Source organism: Protopterus annectens, chromosome 13.part0, assembly GCF_019279795.1.
Source record: "Protopterus annectens isolate FY-2018-M chromosome 13.part0, PAN1.0, whole genome shotgun sequence".
Classification (NCBI taxonomy): domain Eukaryota; kingdom Metazoa; phylum Chordata; order Ceratodontiformes; family Protopteridae; genus Protopterus; species Protopterus annectens.
The window spans coordinates 456,836,552-456,855,488 of record NC_056747.1 but is presented as its reverse complement, the minus strand read 5'-3'; the positions used below and the strand labels follow the sequence as shown (position 1 = coordinate 456,855,488).

Below are 18,937 nucleotides of genomic sequence, written 5' to 3'. Positions count from 1 at the left end.
TTTACAGGACCTGCACAGATGTAGTAGTAGATGTAGAAGGCAAGTCATTTGAGTCAATTGTGGTTGCATTCCTTTGCTGGTTATTGAGACATTCTTATCCACTCCCAAGATGAAGTGACTCTTTGAGGAATGTCAGTCTTATCTCTGTACAGCATTTGGTGTACCACTTTGTTATTTCAAAAGGGTTAGTGAGACTGACATCTGTTCACCTTTGGTCCTGCACAAGGCTCTTCTATGCACAAAATGTGGTGTCCATCTGCAACAGGTATGAGATTATCTCAGACTCCCTTTGTCATATTTACATTCATAACAGCTACATTAATGGGCAACAGCTGTGGTTCTTACTTAATGGCATCTCTGCCTCCTAGCACATCTCCATTATTCAGTGCCAGGATGGTACAGGACTGGGGGAAGGGTAGCTGTTTGTTTAAGGATGAAATTCAGGTGGCTAAGATTGTCTGTAGAAGTACCAACACTGCAGGTGTGGGAGCAGACTCTAGGTTTTCCAGTTTTACCTCTACATTATGTAAGGACTTTCCTACAGGAGTACCACAGTTTTCTTATCACCCCTGTCTTGTCACCAAAAACCCTTTAATTCTTCTTGATTTTATCATATGGGTTAATAAGACTTCAGTGTCTCTGAGTAAATGATTCCACTGTTTTTTTTTTTTAATTTCTCCAGATCTTTTGGGTTCTAATACCATGACAGGAATGGACCCCATTCTGAAGTCAAAGTATGATTAAAATTAATAAAATTAGTATTGTTTCAATCTTTGATGTTAGCCAGAAGTACTTTTCGCAGCACCCACAGTATGCCCAGTAATGACTCCTTCTGCAATTCATATGGAGTTACATTTATCGGTAACATATCTAAGTACAATTATAAATTCATTTTTATAAGACCTGTTGCTCCTGCTTCTATTGGAACTGTCTGGGTATCCTTCTTCCACACTGCCCTTATTTCTGCTTGCAAATCCTGGTATTTTATGACTTTGTGTCTCTCAGTACGTATGACACTGTAGTCACTAAGTATAACAATTTCAGTGATCAATGCCACTTTTGTCATCTTTTCATAGATTACTATATCTGGTTTTCTTACATCTATTTTTTGAACTGTTGGTAATGTTTTGTGGCTCATATTTCCAGTGTTTTTCAGCTACTTCATTATTATAATGTTTGCACAATCCCCAATGCAACAGACTTGTCACATTATTATGCCTTTCGGCATACAGTCCTTCTGCCATTAGTATATCACAACCAGCAACAAGATGTGCGACTGTTTCCAATTCTGTTTTACAAAACATGCATTGTTCTGTTTCTCCCACATGTTCAGTAGACTTAGTAAATGAATGTGTACGTAGTCCACTATCTTGGACAGCCAATATTTACCTTTCGTCTTGTGGTTTAAATTCACCTTTCCTTAACCATTCCTGCATTCGATCCTGATCAACATGAGGTTGTTCCAAGTGTTTTCTATACTTGCAACTATATTTATGCATTTTCCATATTTCTTGCCTTCTCATGTGATCTTTCACCTTATATTCTTTCTTTTGTTTTTTGGCACATTCAGTTGCTGCCTGAGTTTTATCTACTTCTGGTTTGGTTTCCATTCCCGCTTGACTTAGATCATTTTCTTCTAAATTGAGAGCACATTCTTTGGTGGGCATTCTACAGAAAGTTCCAGAGCATCTTCCTGTGCCATATTCTCTTCAGTTTCATTCTGCGTCATCTATTGCTCTTTCATATGGGAACTCACTGGCCTATTACTCCACAACATTGTATCAGAGTTGCCACAGTTTCCTGTTCCTTCCCTTGCTGTGCAACTCCAACTTAACTTGTGTTCTGGTTTCCTGTGGAAGACTGCAAAGTATCTTCATATGGCAACTGATCAGATGTTTCCTGCTTCACTGGTTTCTCCTTAATTTAGGGATCCATTGCTTTATCCTGCTGTGATGTTATATTAATTAGATTTTCTACACTAAATCCTTCACTTTGCAGGTAATCCAGAACTTCAGTTTCTCTTTCTTTAACTTCTCCATTACTAATCCTGTTTTCTTATTTTTTTGTATTGTAAAATTTTCCGTATCCAAATGCCCTTTCCTGTATTTCTCTTCAAATGTATTTGGTGCTGCTCTTTTTGTATTGATTAGTTTTACTTTCTCCTTTACATAAATATTGCACCATATTAAATCTCTTTCTCTTTCCCATGTCCATATTTCTTCTTCAGATATCTCCTGTTTCTCCTTACTTGGGGGCAGGGTTGCCAGATTTCCAGCCCCCCAGGTAGGGACAAAAAAAAAAAGAAGGTCTCCCACGGCAAGTGAAGGCCAAAAAAAAAAGGTCTTTAATTCGGAACACAGTTCCACATTAAAGAACTGAGCTCGCTCAGTAGCTCTGCACTAAACATGGAGCTTCTCGTGTTTAATGCATTGCAGTTCCGCATTCAACACAAGTAGCTCCATGTTTAGCGATTTTTGATTGGCCCGTATGCCAGGTATACGGGACAATCAAAAAAAAAAAAAAACAAACAAAGCGGAGGCTGGCCGGGATTTAAACCGACAGGGCGGGACTCGGGATCAGGATCTCGGGACAGTCCCGCCCAAATAGGGACGTCTGGCAACCCTGCTTGGGGGACATGTTGTTCCATCATGCTGTATAATAACCTGTGTTAGACTTTCTACACTAATTCCTTCACTTCGCATGTATTCCATAACCTCAACTTCTATTTTTTTTTTTAATTCTACTTTACTAATCTTCTGTTCTACATTTCCTCTTTGTATTTTTTGTTTGTAAAATGTTCCATATCTGGATGCCTTTGCCTGTATTTCTCTTTGAATATCTTTGGGGCTGCTTTTTTTGTATTAATTAATTTATGTTTTTTTCCTTTGCATAAATATTGTACTTTATCAGATCTCTCTTTCTTCCCCATGTCCACATTTCTTTTTTATACTTTTCAAAAATCTCTAGATTTTGTTCTTTATATCCATACTCTCATGGCTGTCACTCAATATCAGCTATGAAACCATTCTGTTAGGAGAAGTTAACATCGACTGACTAAAACTATCTACAACCAGCCCATCTCTCACCATCAACCTACTTGGCTAGCATCAGCTACTTACTACACCTACTAGATTCAATAAAAACAATAAAAGTAGCTCCACTCTTGATTGGATCCTAACAACTGACCCTAACCTGTATCAAAATCCTACTACCGTGCCAGACTCCGTTAGTGACCACCTTCCTATCTGAGTTCTTAGGCACACTGTTCAGATGCCTAAATACCATCTCTATAAAGAGTGTCACAGTCTCAACATTTTTAACAGTGAGACCTTTAATCCCATGCTAAAATCTATAGACTGGTCAATTCTGAAACACATCCCTCTAAATGATGCTGTCCTTCATTTCAGTCTCACTTTTCTCTCCATCCTTGACTCCCTGGCACCTCTCAGAAAAGTAAGAATCAAAACAACCCACACCCCCTGGCTCTCAAATGATACACTCACTCTTATGAAAAAAAAAGTGATAGCACCTGGAAACAATGGATTAAAACTAAATCACCTTCTCTTCTCCAGACCTATAAACAACTATGTAATCTGGCTAAAAGACACATCGATACAAATAAAAAAAAAAATCTACTCTACTGCCCAATTCACCCAATAAGTCTTACCCAAAAAAGTTCTGGCACTCTATTAATAAGATCCTGCACCCAGGCAACCCATGTACCCCCCAACATCTACCCTGACAAAACCTCCCTTGAAACTACCACTGTTATAAATTCATACCTCATTGAATCTATTCACAAACTCACCCGCAATGGTCAGAACAATAAACATACACCCCCACTCCACATTTACCAGTACTACCTCTTTCACACTCAACCCCATCCCAACATCTTACATCAAATCTCTCCTTCATAAGCTGAAGCCATGCTCCCCCTCTTCTGACAACCTTCCCCCCTCTTTCTTAAACTAGCCGCTCATTCAAAAGCCTACCCAGTCTCTATCCTGATCAATAGATCTATTCAAGAATCCACTGTCCCAGATATATGGAAATCATTCTTTATCACTCCATTACACAAGGGAGGCAACAGCAATGAACCATCCAACTACAGACCTATTGCTATCCTCTCTCTGCTATCTAAACTCTTTGAAAAATCCATTCACAGACAGCTTAGGTAATAGCCTCCTAACCCCTATGCAACATGGTGTCAGACCCCATCATAGTACATCTGCTGCCCTACTGTCCTTTACCCCAACTGTTGGCGAAGCCATGTACAATAATTTACTTGTTTCTTGCCTCTTTCTTGACCTTTCTAAAGCATTCCATACCATATCACACTCCAAACTTCTCGATAAACTGTCATAACTCAACTTATGTCCCTCTACTATTAAATGGCTCACTAGCTATCTCGCTAATAGACAACAATCAGTAAGATGGCAGGCTACCTGCTCCCCTTACTTACCAATCCAAACTGGGGTGCCTCAAGGCTTGATTCTTTTCCCTCTACTGTTTAATATTTTCACAAACTGCATACTTCCTGTACAGCATCCTCCCTGACACAATATGTGGACAACTCTACCCTTATTACCTGTTCTGACAGTTTCTCTAACCTCCTCTCTATTACTCAACATAGCTTTCTATCTGTAGAAAAATGGCTAATCGACATCCAACTAATTCTGAATCCCCAAAAAACAAAGCTACTACTCTTTTTTTCCAAAAACCCTTTCTAACCTCAAAACATCCTTCACCATTTCTTCTCTCGACAATACCATCATACAACCTGACCCACATACTAAACTTTTTGGTGTTATTATCGATGACCAATTAAAATTTGATACCCATATTCACCACTCTATCAAAAAGACAAATCAAAAACTCGGCCAACTGTACAGACATAAAAAAAACTTAGCCCTTGACTTTAGGCAGAAACTAGCTCAGGCCTTCCTCCTTCTGTCTACTTTCTGCCTCCCCATCTTACATCTACAATCTACACTTTTGGCTAAACTCTGTCAATCTTACTATGTAGTGTTGCAAGATTTGCTAGTAATCAACCCTACAAATCTCATCACTGCCATCCATTAAAACAACTCCAGTGGCTTGACTTCCCCCAGCACCTGCTTCACTCCCAGCTGCAAATGACTCATACTCTACTCTTAATACCCCTTTCCTGTCCTGCTCTATCCTCACAAATATCACATTATACCCCTCCCAGAACTCTCCACAGCTCTGACCAGCTCCTTCGGGACATCTATAAATCAAACAAAAACATTGGTAAACTTCTTTACAAATATACTATTTCTCATGCATGGAACAAACTCCCCCTTAACATCAGAATCATTTCTAACATAAATCTCTTTAAAAACAAACTTAAAACTTTTCTCCTAAATACCAGCACCTATCACTGCAATGATCCCACTTAAATTCCACCGTGCCACCTCACTACCTCTCACACTTTTACACCCATCTATTGCAAGTGTCCTAAGTCATTTGCAAATTCTAACTTTGTACTGCATGTTATGCACATTATTGTAATGTTTATGTAAACTTCATTCTCAGACCTTTTGTAAATTTCTAATATTCTCATGTAAAGCACATTATTGTAATGTGTGCATAAAACTTCATTGTCAGATTTGGTTTTTTTTTTGTAACTTTATAATAATTGTCTGGAACTTTTCTTCTCGGGTCACCACTGAAAACAGGCCACTGGCTCAGTTGGACTAACCCGGTTAACAAATGACAAATAAATAAATATTTTCACACTTCCTCAGTTGCTTCTTTTTCCAAACGGTCCAAGGTTTCTTGGTCTATATAATGTTGTCATACGTCTGTTGTATTAATGAACACAATTTTTTATTTGAAGCTTCTGACAGTTTTTCTTGTGCAAGTATCTTTGTATAATTTCACTCTGTCTTTTTCTGTATTTTCCATGTGGAAATTATGGGCTTCTTGCATAATAATAACAATACATAATTTCTTTATTATCCTCAGTAGTCCATTCTATCGTCTTTATGGTTCTTTTCTGACCTATCAATTTTTGTGATTTTTCTGGGCTACTACTTCCTTCTATAACAGGGTCCATCCACCCCCTGGGCTTGGTCTACCCCAATGTAGGAATGTTTCTGTGTCTTGAGGATTCTACACTGTCTTTTTTTCCATTCCTGTCACCAGTGCGCCTACCAGGATTGGGCACTTTTTATCCTGGGTCTTGTGCACCCGGCTATCTTTTTTAATCTACTACTGTCCGTTATATATGCTATATAAAATACAGCCTATATATCAGTGTCTTCTTGCTGAGATTTTGTGAAAAACGGGGTTCACCTTGTGAAGGTACTCACCAAGACTTGAGGATAAATTAATTTCCAGCAATAGTACTCTCCTTTGCTTGCTGGTTTATCATCTTTCTGCAGTTTATTGTATTATGAACAGAATCATGGTGCTTAAGTGATTACTCTGCATTCCAGTGATTAGGCTTACTCTTGATTTGATATTATTGGATGTGAAGATATCGGACTTGGTGTTGGATCCAGTCTCAGGATCTGACCACTTACTGGTCCAGTTGGCTCTGCAGCTAGCTTGTATCAGTTCCTCCAGTCTTGAGTTGATGGAGGGCTGTAATCTTTCCAGTTTCAGCCTGTTTTCTTCAGCAGTCCATGATCACCTCTTGGAGAACCGTGCTGGCAGGCCATATGAATTGGTCTCCGACTATAGTATACCACTGTAGTTTGTCCCATCTCATGTGTATCCTGTCCCTCTTAGGAAGCATGAGCTATAGCCATGAAGGATTTACAGACTGAACATGGAACTGCAAAGCCTGTTAGGAAACCCTGCACAGCGTATTTAGACTACACTCATTTTATCATCGTAAGTGGTGTTTTCAGTCCATATCCCTTCATTATTTGAGTTCCTGTATGTAGAAACAAGAGCTTTATCCAGTTTCATTCCCAAATAACATCCTACTTCCATTGCAAAATGATTTGCTTGTATCAGCTGGATAGTATGATTTGAGTGAAAGGCAAAAAATCCAGACCTTTGTTTCATAGAAATATTTATGATAGTGGGGAATGATTCGACTGCAAATACAAAAACATTATAAAATATAGACAGTAGTAGTAATTAACTAATTCATGCATGCAATTTATACAATTATTGAAATAGGTTCTGTGTCATACTACCTTCTGTCCCTGAGTTATCTTCTCATGCAAAAGGGGCATTCTCAATCATTTGTTGTATTTATATATATATATATATATATATATATATATATTTGGATTCCTATTACAAGAACGAAAGTTCACTACTTCGAACTTGTAATAGGAAGCCTCATTTCTGCGAAAGTTCACTTTAACGAAAGTGAAATTTTGCATAAGTGCACTTCACCGAAAACACTGCAGCACAGTAAAGGACATAAAAAATAAGCTATGTCCTCCACTATGGTGTGATAGTCACGGACCTTAGGGTTAGGGCATGGTTTAGGGTAAGGGGATAGTTAGTAAAGCTATTGCCTTACCCTAACTCATGCCCTAACTCTAAGGTTTGTGACTATCGCACCATAGTGGAGGACATTGCTATGTCCTTCACTGTGCTGCACTCATCACGGACCTTAGGGTTAGGGCATGCGGGCTATCCCCTTACTATGATCCATGCCCTAACCCTAAGGTCTGTGAGTACTGCACGGAAGTTCAGTACAACACCCATTCGTTGTGCTGAACTTCGTGTAAGTGCACTTTCGATTAAGTGCACTTTCGCTGCAGTGAGCATTCCATGCACTATTTCGAATTAGTGAAAATTCGATCTAGTGTATGGAACCCATATATAGATATATAGATATATAGATATATATATATATATATATATATATATATATATATATATGTGTGTGTGTGTGTGTGTGTATATATATATATATATATATATATATATTTATAGTATGAAATATTTCCCTAGCCTGCCATAGTAAGAGTCTAGGGAGCATTAGCTGTAATATCTGCAGGAGTTTTATTCTGCATGGAGTTCTGTTGCTAACATATTGTCCATGTGGAATATGTTGCAGTTGTTTGTCATACACTGCTGAGTGGTGTTGTGTGCTGACATCATGTCCCTTCCATTCAGTGTGATTTATGTAGCATTCAAACAGCTAATAAAATCTGAATGAGCTGAATTGCTTCAGCAACTTTGAGTAGCTGAACTGACTTACTGTGAAATGCTGAGTCTTTAACTGTGTTGGGAGTACCTTGTGTTAGACACATTGGTCATTTAATGAGATTGTTTTTGTATTTTTAAAATGTGCTTGGAAGATCAAAGTGAAGGACTGCAACTATCTACAGATTCCTGAAATAAAATTGCCAAATGCCAGCTCTAATGCATAACTGTTTCCAGTGCCCTAAAATGTGAAACGATTAAAGCAGGTTGCACATAATATAGAAAATCTTTTAATACATTAACATAATAGTTCGTGTTTAGTACTTTTTCCCAGAGGTTTGGTTTATTTTTTGGCCTAAAATGGCCAGGAGGAAGAAGATGCTGCTAAATGCTTTATGTTTTAATTATGTCTTTTATTATAAATCTTAGAATAATTAAGTAAAATATTAATATACTTCTCCCTTAAGAGTAGCATAAGTAATCAAGCCCTTATGTTTGCTTGTGTCATTATTCACATTTTGATCAATATTTGTTTTCTCTTCTCCTCCTTAGCGTACTCAGCACCAGGCACACCCCCTGCCAGTCGTTCCTTTGTAGGATTAGGACCAAGGGATCCTGGTAGTATTTATCAGGCACAGGTAGGATGATCTGACTTCACTGTTATATGTGTTTTTCCATTTGCACCTTAGGTTAACTAGGATTAAGAGGTCATCTCTTGTTTTGTAAAACTCTAAAACTATGCCAGCAGAAGGTTTCAACTTGCCCTCAGGGCACATGACCAGTTCACCAAAATGCTATCACAAAGAGAGTGATTGAATTAAACAGGAGCATAACCTACTGTTTTTAACAAGAAAATATGTGTCTTCCACCCAGGAATGAAAACAAAAACTCTGGCAGACAGTAACTGTTCAGATAACAGTTCTGTAACTGAACAGAAGTCTTTGAATATCAATATTTTGACAAATTTAATATAAACATATAACTGGTTGTAGCCAGTTTGAGTGTGCATAATATTTATCCAAATTTCTGCATAATGTATTGACTAGTTACTGAATATTTTAAATGACTTAAAGATTTTGAAGGGTTATCCTTAAGTCAGAAAACCCTTACAAATATCAGTTGAAATTTGGACAGTGGAGTAAAAAAATGCAATTATTACCGTCTAATGATACAGCTATAATTCTTGAAGGATGGGGTCATTATATTAATCCAGCCCTTGGTAGTTACTACCTCACTTCATAACCTTTTTCATTAATGTCTAAGGCTGATCTCACAGTCATTGATAACAGTATCTAATGGTTAATTAGCCATCACAGTACTGTTTGATGTATGTGGAAGACTGTGTTGTCACAGGCCACTGGGTTTTGGATGATTTATTTCTTTAGTTACATTAAGTGACCACTGTATAGCACATTTGGCTTTTACTGGTTTTAGGTTTGTGACTGCCACAGTCAGCAGACCTCAAGATGATTTTTTTTTTTGTTAATCCCAATAATTTTCACTATCTTTCCTACATTGTCCTTACCAGGCATTTATTGTTTTACTTAAAGGCCTGAGTTTAACAATGAAATGAAAGTGATAATTCTGAAGATGCACTTGTGCACTTGGCATGGCAGTCACATGTGCCATTGAGTGGATGACTTTCAGAATGACCACAGATAGCATTTCCATGCAGTCAGTGAACTTGTGTCACTTTTGGTACAGCTAATCCATATTACATTGCAACAAACAGTGCAACAACTCACTGTCTTCAGAAGGATGCTCAAAGCAGCACCCCAGGTCACTTATCGGTGATGTACTACAGGTTGGCTGGTCACACTAGATTGTTCATGTGGTGTCCTTGGCTACATTAATTCCCCTTACATTCCCAATCTGTAGTAATTATTGTATTACAACAACTGGTTATCTTTTTATATTTAAATATCCAAACATTTAACATACTACAGTAAGTATTCTAAATTTAATAATCCAGAAGTGCATTATTGAAGTACCTGTTTCCTTGCATTTTGTCTTCATTGAAGATGAAAAACTGTATTTTGTATTCATGTGAGCATTGTGTTGAGTTTGGTTTTGTTTGCTCACACATTATCAGCTTAACGAGTTTCTGTGTGAAATTTTGCGAGTTATTATAAAAATATGCAAGATTGTATTGCACAATGATTTTTATGTGTCATAATCATACTGATTAATTTTGCTATACTATTGGTATTTTTGAGTTATACCTCCCTGAAAATTGTAAAAATTTTCACAACTTGTACCTGAGCAGCTGTTGGCCTATATCTAACTGTGTTTTTATTCTGTTTGTTCTTGAACATGTTCATATTGGCCACAACATATTGAATGATATGTTTGAGCTGTGTGCTTTTGTATAGACGCTTAATTGTAGATATGGAGTCTTTTAAGGTGTCAGAGCCCACCACCTCAAGTTCTTCAGTGTTGAAAGTTTTGCTCTGGGACTTAATAACAAGATTTTGTTTCAAAAGTAAAATCCCAGTTTTTCCCTGAAATGCACTGCAGCTATACTTCAGAACCTGCTATTGTTCCATCTTTACTAGCATTTTAGCTATCTCAGGAACCTATACAATTGTGCATCCCTCAGATTTGCTGCTGAAGGAGAAAAGGGTACTAAAACGAGAGTGTGGCTGTTGATGCTAGTACTGTAAGACGTGAAGGTACCAAAACAGAACAACATGGTAACTGTGCATGCTTAGCCAAAGACTGTTTTCCTAATATTTAAATGTTATCAGCCTGTACTCAGAGATATTTATGGGCAGTCCCCTACCTAGTAGCCCTAGTAACCTCCTGTGAACCTATGAACCGAAGGATAAGTCATAATAATGGGTATTTAAAAGGTTCATCCTTGCTATAGGTCTTGTACCTTTTTTAAGAGATGCATAATTTGATCTACTGAAGCCATGGGCTTATGAAACACATTGTATAGTAGTAATTCAAAAATGCTCCAGAGCTGCAAAATGTAGCTTCCACCATAGTTAAATTGCACTACTTTTTAAATGGATTGAATAGACTTTAACCTGACCGGATTACAAGACTGGCATCAGTTTTGCAGCACAAAATAAATGCACGCCGATTTGCAGTGTAATGACTCAGAATACACAAAATCATGAAAAGTATATATATATATATATATATATATATATACACACACACACACACACACACACACACACACACACACACACACACACACACATACAGCAGCCATTTAATTGTCTTTTTAGCAAATTCCATTTAGTTGGATCCATTATGTTGAGTGACCCTTTCGTCAGTTATTGTGATCTTAGTTTGGGTAACATAACAGTGCAAGTAAGGAGATATTATGTCTCTGATTCCAAAAGACTTGCTGTCAGTATAAGTGACTACTGAGATCAGGCTTTTTGGAGTCTGTCCAGCAGTGTAAGCCGGTTTATAGATAAGTCTTACACCAAAGTAAGCCATTTACATGAAGAACAAGTCTTTTTGAATCAGGGCAGACTTACACTGACAACAACTCTTTTGGAATTTGGCCCTGTATCTAGAGTTTTGGGGGTTGGGGGGTGCATGGAGAATGTAGGAGTACAGTTTGGTGCCAGAGCAGTGGTGCCAGTGAGATCATTTAGCAGCATGGGGAAAGAAGTTCCCCTAATATACAGTGTTGTATAAACCTAGAGTTAGTATGTTTAGAGATGCAGCGGTATGGAGGTGATAATCTATTACTAATGTTCCATTCAATGTAACAGAAATCACCTTTTTTGATAGAATGGAATACATATCTTACTATAAAGTGGGATATGTTCATATATATGTGTGTGTGTGCCAAAAGCTTTGTGAGAGGTTGGCTTAATGGTTAAGGTGTTTACTGTGCAGCTACAAGGTGCAGGTTTGATTCTTACATGGGGTAATTGTGTAGACTTAAAATATCCCACAAGGGCAGTTAGCTTAGTACTAATCTATGAATCTGAAATCACTCTGTTAAGGGCAATCACATCACAGATCATACACTTGAATTCAACCTGCAGTAAATGTACAACAATAAAAAAATTCAGTAAATAATTTTTTTATGGTAAGCATAAGCACCCTTCACCTCAAAGTATGAGTGCTGCACCCCTGCACAACTTGTTACTTATATACACTCCTGTTACATAAATGTAATAGGTTTGTTGGTGTATATTAGGCTAATGACTACCACGGCCTTTATAAGCCTCGCCGTGCAATATAACCCAATTGTGTCCCTCTGTATCGTGGGCATTAATTAGGAGGGATATGTTAGTTAGGAAGTTTCTAAAAGTTATGTGGGGGGGGGGGGCAGTATGCTAGTTTAGACGTTATTGTCTGCCCCTGTGACATGAGAGGCAGACCCAGGGTGAATTTACGATTTCCTAGCCATTTGTCAATGTTACGCTTAAATAGGGTTAGGAATGAATTCTGCTTCACGTGTATGTGGAGCCTGTTTTAGAGCAGAGGATCCTCTTGGACATATATCTGTCTCGCCAACATGTCTTATTTATGTCACAAGCAACATTTAAATACTTGGATCTAGTGGTTTGATTCTATTTGTTTTGTGGCTGTGCAGAAGGTCTGTCAGAGCTGGATCCAAGGATACCTTGTATGCAGGCATAGATTACATCTCAATAAACAAGAACTGTGCCAAAAGACACACTGACTGTAACAAAAAATAGTAAAAAATCCCAAACGCTTGGAGTAAACAAGAACTTGTTTATTAAAACAAAACTACTAAGCGCTTTCATCTTAGAACTTTCAAAGGCTTCTTCAAAGTCATTCTTAGTAAATCCAACACCCCCCTTAAATAACAATACATAACTGCAACAACCAACCAAATACTTCCTAGTTGTTTCAAATAGACCATGAAATTTAAAGAAATACTACTGAACTAGTCATGTAAAAAAAGTACATATGTAGTTTCCACATGAGAAGGAAAAGTGTGTTCATCCCGCCTAATAACACTGAAACAGCACTATTTGAAAAAATGGACGAATAAGAGAGTAGGAAAGTAACAAATGTGAAGAGGCATGGAGAAGGGAGCTTAACAGTTGAGGAAAAATAAGTTCTCACTGCCCTAGCTAGAGATGATAACATTCGAATTATGAAGCCTGATAAGAGTGGAGGATTGGTCATAATGTCTCAGACAGACTATGTCTCAAAAATGTTTGAGATTCTTAATGACCACGCCACCTGTTCTAGGGTTTCTAAAAATGAATTAAACAGGGCTTATATGAGAATTGATTTCTTCCTGTCTGACGCACTTTTCCAAGGTGTTATTGATCAGAATGACGAAAGATTTTTGACAGTAGAAAAAACAATAACTCCCAAGATATTCAGCATCCCTAAAATCCACAAGAATCCACAAACCCCACCCTTTAAACCCATAGTATCAGCTAAACGATTAAAGACGGAACCCCTGGAAGCAGCATGGGTGGACAAAACTGTGGGACCAGTGGTCAGGGACGCCAAACATATTGTCAGAGATTCATGGCATTGTCTTGAGAGACTAAGATCAAACAGAGAAACAGGTTATTCTTTTTTAACAATAGATGTTACAAACCTATTTTCTGTTATTCCACATGAGAGTGGATTGGAGATATTTCAGGAGAGTTTATTGAAAAATGAAAGAATTGATAAGACAAAGGTCAACTTTTTGGTTGAGATCATGGAAATAATATTGAGAAACAATTTTCTTTCTTTCGAGGGGGAGTTGTTCCATCAGGTATCAGGGGTTGCTATGGGGGTGAGGTGCACCCCCGTATTTGCAAACCTGGTACTGTTGGAATGGGAGAGAAAATTTATCTTTGATAGTCCCATTATGGAAAAAATAAAGTCCTAGAATTGATTTCTGGATGACATCCTGATTTTATGGCAGGGGGATGGGTCCCTTGATTTTGTTGAATATTTGAATACTACAACCCCATTTTTGAGGTTTACTAGTAGGTAGAAACCAAAAGAAATCGATTTTTTGGATATACATCTTTGGGCTAATGATAAGGATGGTAAGCTGCATAGTACCATTTTTAGAAAATAAACTTTTTCTAATACATTGCTTCACTGCAACAGTTGTCATCCTCAACACCAAAGAAAAAGTATCATAAAAGGACAGATAGTGAGGTACTCCCGGCTTATAAGTGATGAAGGAACCTTTAACAAGGAAATTTACACCTTAATAGGTCTGTTTCTGGAGAGAGGGTACCCACTAAAAGTATTGATAAAAGTTAGACGTGAAGTGACTAGGAAGAGATATTTGTTGTGACTAGGAAGAGATATTTGTTGTATCAACCTATTCTATGACTAGCAGTGATTATTTGCAATCTACCCAGAAAACAAGGGAAGGTGATGCTATTATTTTGCATTACAATAATTTGACGCCGAATATAATCAATATTATCAACAAATGTTGGGATGTTGTTTTGACCAAGAAATAAAGAAAAAACTTGGTTCAGAACCCCAAATTGTTTATACCAAGGGTTGTTGTTGTTGTGTCTTTTGACTTATCTCGGTTAGGGGTCACCACAGCAGAACTCTGGTCCGCTAATATTTGGTAGTGGATTTTTACATGCCAAGTTACTAGCCCTGATGCACAACCTTCAACGTAGGCACGCCCATTCACACATGCCTCCACACAGAAGACTCTGTAGCGGAGAATCAAACGCGACAACATCTTGCTGTGAGACGACAACGCTACCGCAACACCACTACAAAAACATAAAAAACATTTTAGAACGGCACAGAACAAAACAAATGGGTTACAGGTCATCAATGTTTAAATGTTGGGCTTGTAGGATCTGCAAATTCATTAATGACGGTCCGTACGTATCAGTGGCTAATTTTAATCTTGCCCTAAAATTTCCTGGTAAATGCAACTGCAATACCCCTATGGTGATTTACCTAGCTACTTGTATCTCCTGCCCTGGGTTTTACGTGGGGAAAACCACATGTAGACTCAGGGACAGGATAAGTGAGCACCTCAGGACGATTAAAAATAAAGGTGTACACAATGCCCTCTATCTTCACACTACTAAATGTGTGGATTTTAAAAAAATCATCTTTTTTGTGATAGAGTTCTGCAGTTAGACAAAGGTGGGGATGAAAAGCTAGAAGTTGAGGCAAAAGAGTTGAGGTGGCAACTTAGATTGAACTCTACAGTTGCACCAGGACTTAATGAAGCTATCACTCTAATGCCAATATTGAAGCAAGGAGCTTTACTTATATAAAACAAAAGAAAGATGTCAACATATATGCCTTTACAAAATGAACTATTTATTATATGCATTTCACTTATGTATTTTAAATATTGTATTATTATTTTAGTTTGAAAAGTAATGTAAAAACTACATATGTACTTTTTTTACATGACTAGTTCAGTAGTATTTCTTTAAATTTCATGGTCTATTTGCAACAACTAGGAAGCATTTGGTTGGTTGTTTTGGTTATGTATTGTTATTTAAGGGGGGTATTGGATTTACTATGAATTACTCTGAAGAAGCCTTTGAAAGGTCTAAGGTGAAAGCGCTTAGTAGTTTTGTTTTAATAAACAAGTTCTCGTTTACTCCGAGCGTTTAGGATTTTTTATTGTTTTTTGTATAGATTGCATCTCAGTAACCTATGGGAGACAGAATATAGAGACAGGGCTTTAAGGGAATCCATATAGGACATTGTGTTCATACCTTGGATTCTCCTGGTAAGGTACTGTTTTGGGCTTTCCAACTGTTGCATATGCCTGGTCAGGTGTATGCTGAAGGGGGCATTAATACGCAATGATGGGACTGGTAAAGGCCAAATAATGTAGCACTATGACTTCCTTGGATCTGGATGCCATGCCTTTACTTATAAGTTGGGCAATATAGCGTGATTTATTTATTGCTTTGGCCACATATTGGTCAAAGTCCAGATTACTGTTTACATATTTTACCGGGTCAGCCTTAGGGGTGTTTTATTGATGGAGTAATTAGTGCCTGGGTGGCAGTTTTTCCAAAAGGCAGCATAATGCATTCTATAGGTTCATAGGTAGGTACTAGGCTATTGGCCCTAGGGCCTATATAAGCCTAGCCAAAAAGGTACTCTGGCTTTCGTCACCCAAGAAAATAATTTTTCTGTGCCCCTGTCAAGCCGAGCCACAGAAGTGATCCCCAGGGTGAATTTCCTATTTTCCATTCAATCATCAAGATTTGTTTTGAGGAGTGCTAATGAGGAGCTCTGTTTGAGATAGATAGGTAGTCTGTTCCAGAGTATGGGAAGTCTCTGGAACAGGATTCTATCCCTCCAGCATGTTCTGTTTATTGTGGTGACAAGGTTTAGGTCCCTACAGCGTGTAGTTCGGAGGGATTGGGATTTCTTTAAGTGGAGCATGTTCAACAGCTTTGGGTTTGACATAGCTTTGTATGTTAGGCAGAGATCACCTCTGAGTAGGCGATATGCAATGGAGTAAAGCTGGAGTTTTTCGAGACGGTCTGCGTAGGGCATCTGTTTGAGGCCAGTAATCCTCTTTGTGAGGTATTTCTGTGGCCTCTCGAGTTGTTGTAGATGTCTTGTGAGGTACATACCAAAAGGGGCGCTGTACTCTATAATGGGTCTAATGAGTGACGAGTAGAAGGGAACAATGACCTCTTTTTTCCTGAATGAGAAACCTTTTGTGATGAGGTGTGCCATGTAGAAGGATTTCCTGACTACTGTGGCAATGTGATTATCAAAGGATTGACTACTGTCCACCTGTGTCCCAAGGTCTCTTATCACATGTTTGGTGTTAAGTAGACTACCACCTATGTGGTAGTTCATGGATACAGAGTTTTTACCTAAGGGGGTGACAATGCACTTTTTGGCACTGAGCTTCAGGCCATGGCTTTGACACCAGACAAGGCATCTGTCTCAAGTGAGGCCCTTTTGTAGGATGTCCACATCATTAGGAGTTTCAATTATGGGTCCCAGTTTGCAGTCATCTGCATTTAGCCAAAGACCTTCTGTGTTAGCCTGTACTTCAGAGAAGTATATACCAAACAGGAGAGGACCCAGGACTGTACCCTGTGGTACTCCACTTGTCATTGGTCTGAAGTCGGATGTGGAATCTGCTACTTTCACAGTGTGGATTCTGTGTGTGAGCCAGTTGGCAACCCATCTTGTGACATAGGGATTTATACCTAGTTTAGTTAGTTTATCTATAATTCCAAAGTGGGGGATGGTATTGCAGGCTTGGAGAGATCTATATAGGCTGTATGAACCACCTTACCCTCATCTATGGCTTTGGTGACTGCTTCAAAGACGTCTGTCAGGTTTAGGAGACATGATCTGCCTTTTACAAACCCAAACTGGGTGGGGTCCAGAGTTTGGAGATTACCAATGTCTTTGTTTATGAGTTCCATGATGATACGTTCCATGGCCTTGCAGACCAGACTCGTCAGGCTAATGGGGCAGTAGTTCCTGGGGTCCATCTTGGCTCCCCCTTTGTGGAGTGGGATAACCGTCGCAGTGCACCATTCAGTGGGCACAAACCCTAAGGTGAGGCTATGATTGAACATGGTGCCTAGGTGGGGTGCCAGTTCATTCTGCAGTTCATGTAGAAAGCAGCCTGGGATATTGTCAGGTCCCATGGATGTTGTGTTTTTGGCTTTAGAGAGTGTATTTTTTACCTGTGCACCCGTGATTACAGGAACTTTGCATTCTTCCGGTATAGAGATGGGCCCTCTAGGGGGTGAGAAGGGGGTAAAGTTAGCACTGAACCTGTCGGCCAGGATGTTGGCAATATCAGTTGGTTCTGTATATTTAGTGCCATTGTGCTGTAACTCAGAGCAGATCTGAGTGTTGCCATTGAGATTCTTGGCATAGCTATAGAATGCTTTGTGGTTGTCTTTAGAGTCACTGGCAATTTTGTTTTCGTAATTAGCTTTGGAGGATTTTATGAGGGACCTCAGCTTCTTACTGAGGCTGACCAGGGAGCTCCTCCAGTCATGGGATTTTACTCTTTTTTGCAACAGTTTCTTTCTTCTGTTGTAGAGTTTGTTTATGGCAGAGGACCACCAGATTGGCTTCCTTTTTTTGGAGGATAGCATCTTGGTTCTGTTAGGGATAGCACAATCCATGCACTCGTGTAAGTGCTTATAAAGTGTATTTGTGTAGGATTCAGCAGTCGTACCTCTATTGTCCGTCTGCATTAGTGTCATGAAGTTTGTCACTTCTGTCTTAAGAAGTGTGAAGTTGGCTTTGGAGAAGTTTTTTACGGTGGTTTCCCTAACGGGGGGGTGGGGGCGGGATGTGGATGTCTAGGGTGATTAGCTTGTGGTCAGATCTGACCAACGAGTAATTGACCTCTGGTGTGGAACACCGGTCGCCCATGTTTATAATGGCCAGGTCTAGGATATTGCTGCCCATGATGGGGTTGTGATTAAGTTGATCCAAGGCGTTGGAATTTATGAATTCCAGAACAAGTTGAGCAAAAGAGTTGGTACATGTGTATTTTTCCCAGTTAATGGTGGGGTAGTTGAAATCGCCCATTATTAGGGTGTTGGGTTGTACCCTAATATTTTCCAGTGTATCAAGAAATGAGGAGTGGGAATCCTGGGGCATGGTGGGGGGTCTGTAGCAAGCTACAATTTGGATTGCGGTCTTGCCCAGATTTACTTGCACTTGTATAATCTTGGATGCATTATGCTGTGCAACTAGCCTAGAAGTGTGGATAACCTTAATGAATATGAACACGCCTCCGCCTTTAGTGCTTCAGTCCGGGTTAGGTGGCCGAAAGGTTTGGTATGAATTATAGCCTGGTAATGCAGGGGTGCTCTCTGGAGCTTTGAACCAGGTC

General features: G+C 38.8%; 1 protein-coding gene across 4 annotated transcripts in view; it reads left to right on the top strand.

Moving 5' to 3' along the window:
* The window catches only part of NFIC (nuclear factor I C), a 1,851,273-nt gene that overhangs the window by 1,634,584 nt on the left and 197,752 nt on the right, over positions 1–18,937 (top strand). For all 4 annotated transcript variants that reach the window (XM_044054106.1, XM_044054104.1, XM_044054105.1 and 1 more), the window contains exon 10: positions 8,692–8,777. In XM_044054106.1, coding sequence (XP_043910041.1) covers positions 8,692–8,777 — 86 coding nt within the window. The remainder of the gene's footprint in view (positions 1–8,691; positions 8,778–18,937) is intronic.